General features: G+C 47.4%; 1 protein-coding gene across 1 annotated transcript; it reads left to right on the top strand.

Moving 5' to 3' along the window:
• Positions 1–1,728: 1,728 nt before the first annotated feature.
• Positions 1,729–16,182, top strand: LOC140589052 (uncharacterized). Its single transcript, XM_072711683.1, has 2 exons — positions 1,729–1,796; positions 14,755–16,182. Exon 2 carries the CDS (start codon positions 14,772–14,774, stop codon positions 16,113–16,115), a length of 1,344 nt encoding a protein of 447 aa, XP_072567784.1. The 5' UTR covers positions 1,729–1,796; positions 14,755–14,771; the 3' UTR covers positions 16,116–16,182.
• Positions 16,183–16,700: the final 518 nt, after the last annotated feature.

The raw sequence follows: 16,700 nt of genomic DNA, 5'->3' as shown, positions 1-16,700 counted from the left end.
AAAAGTCTTGCTTTAACATAAATACTAAAAGAATAGATCGCTTTAATCGCTATTACAGTTGTGTACGCGGTCTTATTTAGAAAACATACAAAAAGATTCGTTTTGTATTTGTCCGAGTAACAAAGCAACGGAATGATAAGCTGCTTCAGTCGAAAACTGCATTTTACTTCTCATTTAAAATAATATGCAGGGTTGGCAACTTTGGTCAGCTGCATGGAGTGAGATTTTCTGTTCTCTGCTCTGCACACTCATTTACATTTATGTATAAGTTTTATTACCTTGTAAATAGTCTGTATAGGGTTTGCAAAGTGCCGTAACGTTTTTGATGCAGCTAATTTTAAGTTCAGAATGGAATATAGATTTGCAGTAAGAATTCTTGCGTGAGAGTCTGAAAGACTTTGCAACCATGAACACGTAGATTTTTTGTTTCACCTGAATTGATTTGTATATAAAATAACCGTATACAGTTTAAAAACTTCGACCAACATGAAATCACCAATAAACGACTTCTATTTATTTAACATTTTATAAAATGCATACTACGTTTAAAATTTTCCAGCTTTACGGTTTCAGGACAGAACAGCCACTCTGTTATGAACATTACGGTTTTTTGAGTGTTATAGTGTTAATAACAGCAACTAACAACACAATAGCGCAAACAAAAGAGCTGCATACACCGAAGTAGTTCTTGCTTGTTCATTGGCGTGGGAAAAGGCGGTTCTAGTGTTATTAGGATGGTAATAAGCGTTACCTGCAAGATCGCTATTTTTCTTTTTGCTGCAATTGTTTTCATTATTACTTTATTTAACTTGACACATCACATCTTTAAATTCTCATCCCATGGTATCTCATGCTGCGTCATATGTTTTAAAATTACTACACACTGAATATTGAACTGAAGCTTGACATAAAAAAATTAAATCGCAAATGAAATCGTAATCGCAATTTCTATCAGAAAAATCGCGATTCGATATTTTCCCCAAATCGTGCAGCCTTAGTCACGTATGCTGAATGGGTTGTGCCCATTGTTTTAATGCAGGCTGCGGACCCACGCAACCCTATATAAGACAATTAAGTGGTATAGAAGATTAATGAATGATTATTAGGGGCACAATAAGTCTCGGACAAACTTTTCATTTCATTGTATCCCAGCATGTTTTGAAATGACTGTAAACCCTGACTGAACTTTTAAAATTTGTGTTTCAAAGAAAAATAATTGTCTGGAAAAAAATGTTGTTTGAAAAATAAATGTATAAGGTTTCCCCAAACACTTTTGCAGAACACTGAAATCATTTTGTGCATTGTTTATTTTATAAAAATTAGCTAATATGACTATTGCCATGACACACTGAGTGGGGAAACACATGGTCAAGTCAAAGAACATGGGGTTTATTCAGGATCGTACACAGGGAAACACGCAAGACAATTGAATGACATTACAATTACCGGACTGGGGAAACAAACTGAAACACAGACTTAAACACACAGGACTAATGACAGCAACTAGAATTAGCTGTTAACAGTGGGATTCCACGCAAGATAACGAGGGGGCATGGCACACAGGAGGATCAGACAAGCAGGGCATGCTAACTACAGTATAAAGTGAATCAATAATTCTTCAGCTGACTGTATCTGTGGGCAGGTTTTTCCTGTCTTACCTGTAAGGCAGCCTTACTGGTGATTCACCGGTGTTTATAAAGGAAGGGAATTATTCCCTAAGGCTGTGTGGATGCAACTGATGATCTAAGAACATTGTAGGTAATAATTCAGTTATTTGGATTCATCCCAGAGCTCAAGTAAGTTGTTTCATGTTTTATTTTAGAGAAACTCATGAGACCAAATAAACACTTCATGGCTTGATAGTAATATCACTGGGCTTTTTCTTACTGCAGCTCTGATAATAACATGGTTTTCTGCCTCATCTGGAAGGCTTAGATTTTTTTTTCTTATAGAGACCTTAACTTACTCAGCATATCTCCTGTGGAGCGCCATTCCACCTGTGTTGGTTTGCAAAGAGGGTTTTATTATTCAATTTTTTTTAGCTATAAGGATGCAGTTTGCATTGATTTATTTACGTATGCAAAACAGTTGCACCAAGGCAGTTGAGAGTGTGTCTGGAATTAATGCAAAATAGTTTCAGTTTCCTGGGTCCTGATTATAAAGCCAATAAGTATATTTCTACCAGAAAGCTTTGAGTCTGAGACATAACATATAATGGAGCCTAGATATAGAGTCAGTTCTGTTTTACGCACAGGTATTACTGGCTCCTGGTTTGAGTTAATGACTAACGATTAAGTGTTGTTACAAAAACAGATTTTTTTCATTTGGCTGGTTACAGAAACAATGCTATTTGCCATAAAATCATGATTTTATTTAGGCCTATCTATAATTTTATATAATTATTATTTTGCTGTAACAAAATCATGTATCTTCAAAACACAAACTCGATTTTATTATTAGTTTCCATCATGATGTTGCTGTTGTACTGTGGACAAAACTTTTTAGTGAAGGAAACTGACCATCCAACAGCCCGGGTATAATTTCAGACCTTGTCATATATTAGTCATTACTATGAATAATAGAATAAGAACATAAGACATTTACAAATGAGAGGGGGGCATTCGGCCCATCAAGCTCGTTTGGGGAGAACTTAACTAATAGCTCAGAGTTGTTAAAATCTTATTTAGCTCTGATTTAAAGGAATCCAGGGTTTTAGCTTCCGCTACACTAGCAGGAAGACTATTCCATACTCTAACTACACGCTGTGTAAAGAAGTGCTTCCTCAAATTTGTTTTAAAATGTTCTCCCGCTAATTTCCACTTATGGCCACAAGTTCTAGTATTTAAACTAATACTGAAATAGCCATTTGGCTGAACAGCATCCAGACCCGTTAGAATCTTATAGACCTGGATCATGTCCCCCCTTAGTCTCCTTTGCTCAAGGCTAAACAGATTTGGCTCAGCTAACCTCTCATCATAAGACATTCCTCTAAGACCAGGAATCATTCTCGTAGCCCTCCATTGCACCTTTTCTAAGGCAGCAATGTCCTTCTTAAGGTATGGTGACCAAACCTGCACACAATATTCTAGGTGGTGTCTTACCAAGGAATTACACTACTCACAATAAGTTAGGGATATTGTGAGAGACTTAGTGGATGTCATACATACGGTGTTTGTTTCACTTCAGACATTTTTGGGATAGGGAGGCAATTGTATTGGGGTGATAGACACACCTCATTTTGTGTTTTCCATGTAATGGTCACATTGTGTACAGGTGTGCCTTATCGGGGCCAATACCAAAAGACAACCTTTTTCAATGTGGCATCAATTTCAACAGTCTGTGGGTATAAAAAGCTGGTATTGTCAGTAAGTCATTCCAAGTTCATCATTCAAACAGCCATGAACACACAACGTCACTTAACGGACAAGCAGCGCCACCTGGCCATGGCGTGCCTTCGGGTCGGTGGCAGGCAGTCAGATGTTGCTCATGAAATTCATGTGTCTCAAAGTGTCATCAGCAGACTTGCATCAAGACACAGAACTACTGGCAGAGTTCAGGACAGATCCTGGAGTGGAGCCCCACGAGTGACAGACCGCAACGATGACCAGTACCTAAGGACCTATGCACTCAGACATCGTCATGCAACTGCCACACAGCTGCAAGCCCGTTTACGAGATATGCGGGGTACTAGGGTTTCCAGACAAACCATTCACAACCGACTCCACCGCTTTGGCTTGAATGCCAGACAACCGTTGGCAGGTGACTCGACTGACACCAAGACACCGCCGAGAACGTTTGCAGTGGGCACAAGACCATGTGACCTGGACAAGGCAGCAGTGGTCTACCGTTCTGTTCACTGATGAGTGTCGGGTCACCTTGCACAGAAATGATGGTCGTCAGCGTTGCTGGAGAAGGCGAGGTGAGTGATACGCTGAGGTCAACAAAACCGAAACACAGAACAAGCACAAGGACAGGAAGTATGACAAGATCTGACACAAAACAGGGAACGCAGACAGACAGACCAGGAAGGGAGACACAGAGGGCACAAAGAACAGAGGAACAAAAGGACCAGGAGCGAACAGAGGAGACACAAAGGGACGAGGAGCAGAAACAGGAGGGACGAAGGAAGGAGGCGGAACAAAGGCGGGAGGACAATGGGGAGCCTGAGTGAACCCAGGCAGGCGAGGGAAGGCAGCCGCAGGGACCACAGGCGGACGGGAGGCCGGAGCCGGAGGGGACCACACAGGGGACATGAAGGCAGACAGAGGGACCGACAGAGGAGACGAGAAGGGAGCAGGAGGGGACACTGGCGCAGGCAAGCAGGAGGGGGAAGCTGCGGCAGGCGATGGCGCAACTGGAGCCGGGGAAGGTGCCATCTGATGCCAAGCTGAAGCAGGGGGACCCGGAGGCGGGTGACGAGGCACCGTCGGAGGGACTGCAGGTGGGCGACGAGGCACCGGATGGGGACCCGGAGGCGACAGCCAAGCCGGAACCGCAGGACTCGCAGGCAGCCACCGAGTCACAGCCAGGGGATGCACGGGCGAGCCAGGGGCCAGGGAGGGATCCGGCCCCTACATCTATGTCCTCTCCCCTTTCGGGACACAGATAATCGGGGACCCGGCTGAGCTCCCCCCCGTTGGGGCGATGGTGGAGGAGTCCTTCCACCACCCGAGTCCCTGGGGACCAGTAGGTAGATCCCCGAGGGGTCCCATTCGAGCTCCTACTCTCCCTCCACCAAGGGAGGAGGAGCGATGGTAATACAGTCCGGGACCTCCTCGGGGACAGAGAGTTCTGGGGTAGGCCGAGTCGGGGCCTTGGGCGAAGCAGAAGGGAGTTCGGGCGGCACAGCAGCAACTGCCGACTCTCAGCCAGCAGGGGGCGCTGATGAGACGGGCAGGATGGGCAGGGCAGACGAGCCAGGCAAGGCAGGCAGGATGGGCAAGGCAGATAGAACGGGCGAGACAGCAGGCGGTGCCATGGGTGTGGCGGCAACAGCAGGCGGTGCCGCGGGCATGGCGGCAACAGCAGGCGGAGGCCTAAGAGCCACGGGCAGAGCAGGAGGCAGAGGCCTAGGATCCTCGGGCGGAGCAGAGACAGCAGGCGTAGGGACCTCAGGCAAGACGGGCAGAGCCGGAGCAGGGACCACCTCGGGCAGAGTGGCGGCAGTAGGTGGGCGGGCCGCAGGTGTAGCGGCGGCAGTAGGCACCGCCGACTCGTGACCAGCAGAGGGCGCTGCAGCAGCATCCAGAAACACGTGGCCAGCAGGGGGCGCCGCAGCAGGCACCTCCAACTCATGGCCAGCAGGGGGCGCTGCAGCCGCGCTGGGTGGCGCGGTAGCCGACGGGACGAACAGATCAGGCAGGGCTGGCTGGTCTGGCAGCATGGGCAGGACAGGCAGGACAAAAACAGGTTGGACGGGCATGACAGGTGGTGCCGGCGAGTCAGGCGGGACGGGCAGGACAAGGTTGCTTTATTTATTTGTCACATGCACAGTTGTACAGGTACAACATGCAGTGAAATGAATTTTGTCCTGATCAACCTGACCATATATACAATCACCTAAAGGATTATTAGGAACACCTGTTCAATTTCTCATTAATGCAATTATCTAATCAACCAATCACATGGCAGTTGCTTCAATGCATTTATGGGTGTGGTCCTGGTCAAGACAATCTCCTGAACTCCAAACTGAATGTCAGAATGGGAAAGAAAGGTGATTTAAGCAATTTTGAGCGTGGCATGGTTGTTAGTGCCAGACGTATTTCACAATCTGCTCAGTTACTGGGATTTTCACGCACAACCATTTCTAGGGTTTACAAAGAATGGTGTGCAAAGGGAAAAACATCCAGTATGCGGCAGTCCTGTGGGCGAAAATGCCTTGTTGATGCTAGAGGTCAGAGGAGAATGGGCCGACTGATTCAAGCTGATAGAAGAGCAACTTTGACTGAAATAACCACTCGTTACAACCGAGGTATGCGGCAAAGCATTTGTGAAGCCACAACACGCACAACCTTGAGGCGGATGGGCTACAACAGCAGAAGACCCCACCGGGCACCACTCATCTCCACTACAAATAGGAAAAAGAGGCTACAATTTGCACGAGCTCACCAAAATTGGACAGTTGAAGACTGGAAAAATGTTGCCTGGTCTGATGAGTCTCGATTTCTGTTGGGACATTCAAATGGTAGAGTCAGAATTTGGCGTAAACAGAATGAGAACATGGATCCATCATGCCTTGTTACCACTGTGCAGGCTGGTGGTGTAATGGTGTGGGGGATGTTTTCTTGGCACACTTTAGGCCCCTTAGTGCCAATTGGGCATAGTTTAAATGCCACGGCCTACCTGAGCATTGTTTCTGACCATGTCCATCCCTTCATGACCACCATGTACCCATCCTCTGATGGCTACTTCCAGCAGGATAATGCACCATGTCTCAAAGCTCGAATAATTTCAAATTGGTTTCTTGAACATGACAATGAATTCACTGTACTACAATGGCCCCCACAGTCACCAGATCTCAACCCAATAGAGCATCTTTGGGATGTGGTGGAACGGGAGCTTCGTGCCCTGGATGTGCATCCCACAAATCTGCATCAACTGCAAGATGCTATCCTATCAATATGGGCCAACATTTCTAAAGAATGCTTTCAGCACCTTGCTGAATCAATGCCACGTCGAATTAAGGCAGTTCTGAAGGTGAAAGGGGGTCAAACACCGTATTAGTATGGTGTTCCTAATAATCCTTTAGGTGAGTGTACATAAACATTACAGGGGGTAGACAGGTCAGGTAGACTGGGGATATAAGAAAAACAGAGAATACAGAATTACATGAGGAGAGAAGAGGCGAATAAAAAAACAGCCCCCAGACTGTACTCCAGTAGGGAGTATAATGTAGGAACAGAAAAAACACCTCAGCGACATAAGCACATAGTCACTACACCTTACAACATTAAAAGTCGTGACTTGCAACAGGGGAGGGAAATGGGGAGGTGGAGGTAGTCCAGTATAGACAAACAGCCATCCGGTCCTGCCAAGTCAGCGCCGGTCAACAGACCCGCCTGTCCATGCTGGGGGGTATGAAGCGGCGAAGGCGTGGGATGGCGGGAGGGTGTCCTTGGGATTGGGCGAGAGGAATGCAAGAGAGTCTCACTGCCTTGTTCCTCAGGGGAACAAGGCAGCGGCCTTGGCCAAGGCCAGCGCTGATTAGGGGGGAGCCAAAGCAGATTGAATGGGGTTATTTGGGTTTCCGGGTGAGAAGCTGTAATTTCGCAGCTCCTCTAATGTCCACGCTGGTCTCCAAATGTCCATCTGCGCGATCCAAAATCCTCTGCACAGCCGTGAGCTTCTCCGTGATGTTATCAAATCTGCGGTCCATAGTCACAATGATGGTATCCAATTTGCGATCTATAGCCATAGTCTGAGTGCCAACAGCTCTGCCAACTCCGTCAATCATCCCGGCCAGCCTAGTGGGGCTTTGAGTGGCTGTCACCATTTTCTTCAATTTACGATAAACCAGGGCGATGCCTAATCCAATCAGCATCAGACCTGTAATCATGGTTCCGAATAGGTAAATATCTTCGATGTCCTCCACGGACAGAGCCGCCAGACACACGACCCTCCACTTCTCCCATCCGTCCATCGTGTAGCCGACTGCGTGCGTCCTTGCAGTCCGTGCGTCCCCCGAACCCATACTTCTCTGTGAGAAGATGTTGTCAATTGCGTTGAGAGACCAGTTGATCAAATCCATGATTTTCTTAGTTTCGAAGAGCAGGGCTGAGAGAGTCTCTCAAGTATAGACAGTAGGACAGTAAACTAGACGAGACGATAGGAGCAAAGCAGGAAAGATAAGGGGAGGGAGAGTGAGAAAAGTGCGTCCTCCTCTGCTGAGAGCCAGAACAGAACAGGTGGCGCCGGCGAGACAGACGGGATAGGCAAACCAGGCATGTTCGGGACATCGACTATTGCCGCCAGGGTCGGGGCTAACAAAGCGGGCATTGTCCCTTTAAAGTCTGCGGGACCCATGGGATAGCGTCCTTTACCGCGCTGGCCCCTTTATGGGCCAGGCTTGCTACCCGGAAATGATAAGCCACCAGGGGCGGCAGCATCTTGTCGGCGGGGCTGGTGAGGGGTACCTGCAGGCTGGAAGCGGTGGTGACTTCCTGGGTGATCGGGGATCCCCCTTGATAACTGGCAGGGGGAGAAGCTGCCGAGAGAGAGCATGTGCTCAAGACGATCATCGGGACTTCCTCTGGTCTCTCCTTCGGCTTCTTCTTCTTCCTCCGGCGTGTGGCTGTTGGCAATGCTTGCGGCGTTTCCAAGGGGACAGACGGCAGGTTTACCTTGGAGAGAGCAAGCTGCTGGATCCGCCTCTCCATTACTCTCTGGAACAGCTGCCGGAGGTTTTCGCGCATGTCCGCAATGACGTGCGCTTCCGTGAGTGGTGACATCTCCTGAAGGAAGATTCCGCTCCGGCTGGCAAGATCCAGCGTTCCAGGGTCCTCCTGAACCTCCGGCTGGTCAAGCCAATAAATCACCTCCTGCAGCAGACCGATACGCAGGTCTTCAGTCTGCTGCGGTGATTCGTTGTTGAGGTCTGTCATTCTGTCACAATCGGGATGCGAAGCAGGCGACGTAAGCCGTGAATATGAATCAAAAGGGGTTTATTCGTGGGGAACTCCAATACAAAGACACGTAACATCAATGAAAGACCTAGGGAAACAGACTTGAACGCGGACTAAATACACAGGATAGGCAGAAAATAACAGGCAACAGGTGATGACAGTCGGGAAGTAACACAAGGTAACAAGGGGGGCGTGGCACACACGAGGATCGGACGAGCCAGGCGTGACACCTTTTACAGTGCCCACTTTTAATATTTATTTGGGCTTTCCGTCTCTCCCCACATAAATTCATAACTAACCTCCCTGCCCCCCCATTCCCCAGTTTAAACATTCCTCAACTACTCTACACATAAGCCTCCCCAATACACTGGTTCCCCTATAGTTCAGATGCAACCCGTCTGGCTTGAACAGGTCCCACTTGTTCCAGAAGGTCTTCCAGTGCCCTATAAACCTGAACCCCTCTTTCCTACACCACCATTTTAGCCACACATTTAATCCCCTTATCTCAGCTAACTTAGCCTGACTCGCACGTAGCACGGGAAGTATTCCAGAGAATACCACCGTGAATGTTCTGCTTCTAAGCTTATGCGACTTCTATAAATTTATCCTGCAGAACAGCCCTCCTACCCTTTCCTATGTCGTTGGTGCCAACATGCACCATGACCACTGGATCCACCCCGGCTGGGGCCAAAAGCCTGCCCACTCGATTCGGAAGGTCCCCAACCTGGGCACCAGGCAGGCAAGACACCGTACGGGACCCTCTATCACGAGTGCACACATAACTATCTAAACCTCTGATAATTGAATCCCCTACTACCACAACCTCCCTCCTCCTGGGGGTAGGTGGCTTCTTGGTGCCCAAGGGCCCACCTGCCTCCCCAGTCTCCTCCGGCTCTAAAGCTGGAAGCACCTGAAAGTGGTTAGACACCGTCACTTCAGGTGATGCCGCCTCTGTGAATTGTGTACACTCTTTTCTACGTCTACAACCTACATTCACCCAGGTCTCTCGACCTATCTGTTCATCATTCTCCCCCCTCCCTGCTTGTGACGTACACACGGTCTCCCTAAAAGGCGTGTTAACTCTCTTTAATTCATTGTTATGTTGGATGAGAGTCAGTTGCTCCTCGAGGGCACGAACCTGGACCATGAGTGAGTGCACTAACTTACATCGCTCGCAGACGAAGTCCGACTGGACACAAATATCCAGAAGGGCAAACATCTTGCAAACACAACACTGAGCTGGCCGCATAATTACCTAACTCACTATGACCCCATCCTTTACTCCCAGGCCAGTATATTAATATTCATAATAAATATTAAAATATTCATTACACTGTAATCCTAAACATGTTCTATTGGTTGCTACAGTCAGATGTGGCTTGTTTCCCAAGCCTTCCATTGTGTGACTATTGACTTGTGATCAGCAGATGCTTAGAAAGTGATGCTCATCTATCAGGCCCATTTGTAAACTATCTATAATGTCCTTTGTTGTCAGAGTTTTCATTCTCGTCACGTCCCCTAAATGCCAGTTGCTGTTTACCCACAAATGAAACTGGATCAGTCAGCATTTTCAGAAATACAGATTTTCCTGGGCACATCGCTATGTTTGGCTAACTGTAGATGCATGCCTTCATCAATCAAACAGTCCTCACTGGGACGGCATCTTTCAATCTGAAGAGATAACAGGAGTTTATGTTCCTTTTGCAAAATACATATATCTCAACAAAAAAGTAACAATCTTATTTACAGTTTATACACTGAGTACACAGAACAGTAAGTACAGATCAAAGTACAGTGTAGACAGTGTAGTAAAAAGTGTACACACCCCAGTAGTCTTTTCATCAACTTTGGAGGGATGTTCAGTTCTCAGTAATGCCACTATTGTCCCATATTTTCTCCACTTCTTGATGACTGCTTCAATTGCATGGCATATCTAATACTGTGGAAAGTTTTTGTACCCTTCTTCTGACTGATACCTTTCTATAATGAGATCCCTTTGATGCTTTGTAAGCTCTCTGTGAACTGTGGTTTTGCTGTAGGATGCAACTGAGAAAATGAGGAACTTCGGGTAAACGTGGTTTTATTAACCAAAGACGGACATCTACGGACAATACAATGACAAGTCTGGGGAAGACTGACTCAGACGAGGACTAAATACAAAAGACAAGCTAGACATAACAGGACACAGGTGATCACAATCAGGGCTGAACACGAGGTAACGAGGTGGGCTTGGCACACATCAGGAGCGGACGGAGCGGGGTGTGACAGAACCCCCCCCAAAGGCGCGCACACCGGGCGTGCCCGAGAGGAGGCGACGGACGAGACGAGACCGGGGAACAGGACCTGGAAGACAAAATCAAAATCCATCAACGAAGAACAGGGAACAAGACAGAGACACAGAACAGGAACAAGGACGAAACGAAAGACAGGACACGACAAAGAACAGGAAAGGCAGAGAGACAGACAGAAAAGGGAGACACAACAGGAACACCCACAGGCGACACGAAGGGGCCAGGAGTGAACGAAGGAAGCAGAGGGGGACGAAAAACAGAGACAGGAGGGACAAAGGGACGAGGAGGAAATGGAGGAGACACAGAGAGAGGAGGAGCAGAGACAGGAGGCAGAACGGGAAAGGGAGGAGGAACCAGGGGAGCCCAAGGGAACCCAGGCGGGTGACAGGCAGCGGCCGGAGGGGTCGCAGGCGAGAGGGAGGAGGGAGTAGGAGGGGACCACCCAGGGGCCAAGGGAACGGGACGAGGGAGTGACGGAGGAGACACGGAGGGAGCAGGAGGGAACACCGGTGCAGGCAGGCAGGAGGGGGAAGCCGCGGCAGGTGGAGGCGCAGCCGGAGCCGGGGAAGGCGCCGTCCGATGCCAAGCCGGAGCAGGGGGGCCCGGAGGCGGCCGACACGGAGCCGGAGGCGGGGCCGAGGAACCAGGGGGGGACCTGGCGGAGACCGCCGACCCCGAGCCGGAGGACCCGCAGGCAGCCACCGAGCCACAGCCAGGGGTCGAACGGGCGAGCCAGGGGGCAGGGCGGGCGGGACCCGGGCCCGACGCCTGTGTCCCCGTCCCTTGCGGGATACTGAAAGGCGGGGTCCCGGGGGCTGTTGACATTGCCGGGGCAAGCAGGGGGCGCCTCGGCGGGCGCCGCCATCACTTGGCCAGCAGGGGGCGCCTCAGTAGGCACCTCGGGTGCCTCAGTCAAGTGGCCAGCAGGGGGCGCCTCGGCTGAAAGGCGAAGCCAGGCCCTTGGGCGGAGATGCAGCGGGCACCCTCAGTTCCTGGCCAGCAGGGGGCGCCCCGGCGGGCGCCATCATCACGCGGCCAGTAGGGGGCGCTGCAGCGGGCGCCACCATCACGCGGCCAGCAGGGGGCCCCGCGGCGGGTGCCGCCATCACGCGGCCAGCAGGGGGCGCATCCGTGGCCACCTCGGGCAGTGCCGCAGGCAGAGCGGTGGCAGCTGCAGGGACCGCAGGCAGGACAGGCGGGTCAGGCAGGACAGGCGGGTCCGGCGGGTTAGGCAGGACAGGCGGGTCAGGCAGTGCTGCTGGCAGCGCGGCCGCAACAGCAGCAGGCTGTGCCGCAGGCAGAGCGGCGGCAGCAGCAGGCGGTGCCGCTGGCATGTCCGGAATCGGCACCAGGATGGGCGTCGGGCGAGCAGGCGTTGTCCCTTTAAGGGCTTTAGGGACCCGGGGAATGCCGTCTCTTACGGCGCGAATTCTGCCATGCCCCAGACGCTCCGGCCGATAAAAATAAGCCTCCAACGGAGGCGGCTGCTCGCCGTGGAAGCTGGCTAGGCAGGCAGCGGCGGTGTCATCCCAGGCGGGGAGGAGAGAGCAGGCTCCCAAGAAGAGCGATGGAGTTTCTTCGTGCTGCTTCTCCCGTCGCTCGGTGAGCCGGTGCTGCAGGCGACGGAGGCATTTCCGGGCTCTCTGGAGCGGGTATTCCTGCCCGGCTGGGCGGTCCTTGCCAAGGAGGTCCGTGCCCCGGTTAGCCAACTCCAGGGCTACGGGGTCCTCCTCGACTTCTGGCTGGGAACGCCAGTACACAAATTCCTGCAGCAGACCGAGCCGGTCGTGCTCGGTCTGCCGATTTGTGCTGTTTCGGAGACTTGTCATTCTGTCACGTTCGGGATCAGGCGAGCCGGAAAGCAGGCGAATTGCAGCCAGGACTTCGGGTAAACGTGGTTTTATTAACGAAAGACGGACATCTACGGACAATACAATGACAAGTCTGGGGAAGACTGACTCAGACGAGGACTAAATACAAAAGACAAGCTAGACATAACAGGACACAGGTGATCACAATCAGGGCTGAACACGAGGTAACGAGGTGGGCGTGGCACACATCAGGAGCGGACGGAGCGGGGTGTGACAACTAGGATAGCTGAACTTTATTTGCGGTTAGTTACTTTATGGCAGATGTGTGCCCAAAAAGACTGAAAGCTATAATTAAATCAAAAGGTGCTTCAACAAAGTATTACTGTAGTTTAAGGGTGTGTACACTTATGCAACCAGCTTATTGTATGTTTTTTTATTTTTTATATTTCCCCCCCAAAACAAATTCGGTTTTTAACTGAACTGTACAGGTTATAGGTCACATTGAAGGTGGGAAAAGTTTTGAAATTTATCATGGTCTCATCTTTTTACACTATTAAGCCCTGACAGTTTAACAGGGGTGTGTACACTTTTTATTTCCACTGTATTTTTTATTTTTAACACTTTATTGTATTTTAAATGATTTTTTTTTTAACAATCTTTATTCAAGCTTTTAAGACATAGTATTTTACATAACCCAAACAAAAGGACACAAAGAAGAAGAAAAAAAAAACACAACAACCAACATTTTCTCGGCATACCTTCTTGTAAAGTAATTTCTTTTTCCCTTTTTTTTTCCTTTTTTTCCACCCCATAGCCAACATTACAATCAGTAAGAAATCAAGGGAAGACAGAAAATTGAATGAATAAACAAGATTAAGTAAATACACTAATACCACCATTCCCTTCCTATCTTCAATCCAGTTGTCCCTATGTATATGACCATCCAAAGTAAGAAACGACAGGTGCCCACAGAACCAAAAATGATTCCATCTTCATATGAAGTTTAGCGGTTATCATTTCCATTAGATACACTTCCTTTAATCTCTCTCGCCATTGACTGAGAGTGGGTGGTAGAGGTTTAAGCCATTTTCCTTGCCACCACTAGGAGAATATGTAATAACTAGGGCTGTCAAAATTAACGGGTTAACGCGGATTAATCCATCATCATGATTAATCTGATCAAATTTTTTTACGCAATTAACCCATCTGCAGCGCAGAATGATTCAAAATCCCTGAAATGTCTCTGTCAACCCATTTCGGGCAGTTTTAGTGTGTTCCATTTGCCCTCGGAACTCGTATTCTGAGTCGGATTCCGGAGTTTTGAAGCCGGAAGTGACAACATGCGTTCCCGTTTCTCGGAGATCCGAGAAATATCTCGGAGCAGCACAGAGGATCCCGAGTTCAGAATCCAAGATGGCTGCGCCCTTTGTCAAAAGAAGGGAAAGTTGTAGTTTTATACTGTTTAAGCACTACTTCTCATTTGTGGCTCATTAAATCGGTCGCACATGCTATACCGTCCAACTTATCTGTGGACGTGTTGCTACGGAGTTTTATATGTAAAGCACCGCACGTAATGTGTTATCAACTGATATTGCTAACAATGGCAATTAACCGGGCTAGAATTGGACTTCATGGTTAGTTTGATTATTTGTCGGATTTACGGTAGTTCGTGCTAATTGTAAGCGAACGAAGATAAAGACCATTTAAACTGAGGTACCTTAAATCTGACAAGTTGTCCGGCTAAGCAAAATATCTTGCTTTTTGATATGGGTCCATGGTATTGCACTTCTGTGGCAGATGGAATACATCCGACTCATGTTCAAGATGTTCAATAAACATGTTAAGTGCATATATATTCCCTTTTTTCTTGAGTCTGTTTGCTCATGCAAAATTAAATGTGATTAATATAGATTAAAAATGAATATTTAATCGTGATTAATCGAAATTAATCCACAGCAACCCTGTGATTAATCTGATTAAAAATTTTAATCGTTTGACAGCACTAATATATATATATTTTTTTTTCTCCAGGTTTCCAAACCAACTTCATGGAGAAAACTTGTTACAGAAAAGTTTTTAAGTCATTAATACTTCTTGCAATTATGTTGATAATCTATAGGATAGTCTTTAATGGTCCTTTAATGTGGAATCTGAATATATATCCACATTTATCAGGAAATAATTTACATCCAACAGCTGATCTGAGTAATCAGTGTGCAAAGAACTTGACTGAGCAAAATATAACGCCAATTAAGGACACAAAGCATTTCCTGGTTTCTGCCTACAAAGATCACAGGATTGATGGAACCATTCGTATCATTAGCATATATAGGAGGGATGATGTCAGAAAACTGTATTGTGTCATTGGTTGTGCTCAACAAGAACATTTGGTTACAGCTGCAGAGGTCGACATACACCATGATTATTTTGGGTTCCCTTACCACACCACAGACCTACTGTGTAAAACTGAACCAAAGTGTGATGCTACTAATGTCACTATCAGTATTAATACATCCACCTCAGACATTCCAGATATGATCTTCCTACCCATACGAAACCGAGAGAGAAACGAGCACAACTTCAAATACAACTTCACTGTCTGCATCTCCAACCTCTTTGGAAATTATAACAATGTACTGCAGTTTGTGCAAACCATAGAAATGTACAAGCTCCTGGGCATACAGAAAGTGGTCATCTACAATACTAGCTGTGGTCCAGACCTTGACAAGGTTCTGCACTACTACAGGGAAGAGGGTACACTTGAAATCCACCAATGGCCAATAGATCAGTTCCTCAATCCCTCCAAAGGCTGGAACTTTGAAGAACATAAAGGTGACCTCCATTACTATGGGCAGTTAACTACTCTGAATGACTGTATCTATAGAAACATGTACAGATCCAAGTATCTTCTGCTGAACGACATTGATGAAATAATTATGCCTTACAAGCATGCTACACTGGAGCTTCTCCTGGAGGACCTGCAAAGGCAAAACTCAACAGTCGGAGTCTTTCTTATTGAGAATCATATCTTCCCCAAAACCCACTTTGATGAAACGGGCCAATTCCATTTAACACAATGGGAAAAGGTTCCAGGAATAAACATCATGGAACATATTTACCGGGAACCTGATAGGAAAGATGTTTACAACCCCACCAAGATGATCATAAATCCAAGGCAAGTGGTGCAGACATCAGTGCATTCAGTGCTGCAGAATTATGGAGGCACATTGAGAGTTCCACCTGATGTGTGCAGAATTATACATGTCAGAGTTCCTTTACAGGGGAGTCTCACCAAAGAGCAACTGATTGTGGACACAAAGCTGTGGGAATATCAGAAGGACCTTGTGCCAAATATTGATAGTGTGCTGTATAAATCAGAGATCTACAACTGAAGAATTTTACTTCAGTTTTTAATTTCTACGAATGTTTTTTCCTACTAATGTCTTATTTTTGTATTAATATAACTTACCATGAAAGCCAAAAAATGTTGTTTAGATGTGATAAATTGCTTATGCATGTAATGTGGAAGAATAATCCATGGCTATGCAAACTCAATCAGTAATTATTAATGAAACTTATAACACTGCTGATTCAAATATGATGATTGTAATGATTAACTTCTGCATTGAAACATTTAACATACTAAACATATAATGCAAGCTTAAGTAATAGGTTTTCATTATTATAGGTAAGAGGAACTAACATATTTTGGTATGGTAGCTTGTTTTGCAAAAAGGTCAAGGTATAGACCTAATCCGAGAAGTAAGTCTGCTGCAGAAAACATTTATAAGAAATGTATATATGTTAGGGGTCAAGATTACGTGAAAAGAGAACTGAGGGACGTATGGGGAGGTGAGATGAACTTGTTTGAACAAGGTGATGTAATCACAAGAGTGATCATCGGAAGGTCAACCCTGCCTTTACCTGATAATGGGTCCAGATTAACAGAAGTAACTGGCGTCTACAGATATCTGACC

Source organism: Paramormyrops kingsleyae, chromosome 4, assembly GCF_048594095.1.
Source record: "Paramormyrops kingsleyae isolate MSU_618 chromosome 4, PKINGS_0.4, whole genome shotgun sequence".
Taxonomy (NCBI): Eukaryota; Metazoa; Chordata; class Actinopteri; order Osteoglossiformes; family Mormyridae; genus Paramormyrops; species Paramormyrops kingsleyae.
The sequence above is the reverse complement of the archived record's forward strand: the minus strand, read 5'-3'. Positions and strand labels throughout refer to the sequence as shown.

Bases quoted from the DNA above. Each gene is read 5' to 3' on its own strand.
- LOC140589052 (XM_072711683.1), top strand. From the start codon at position 14,772: ATGGAGAAAACTTGTTACAGAAAAGTTTTTAAGTCATTAATACTTCTT.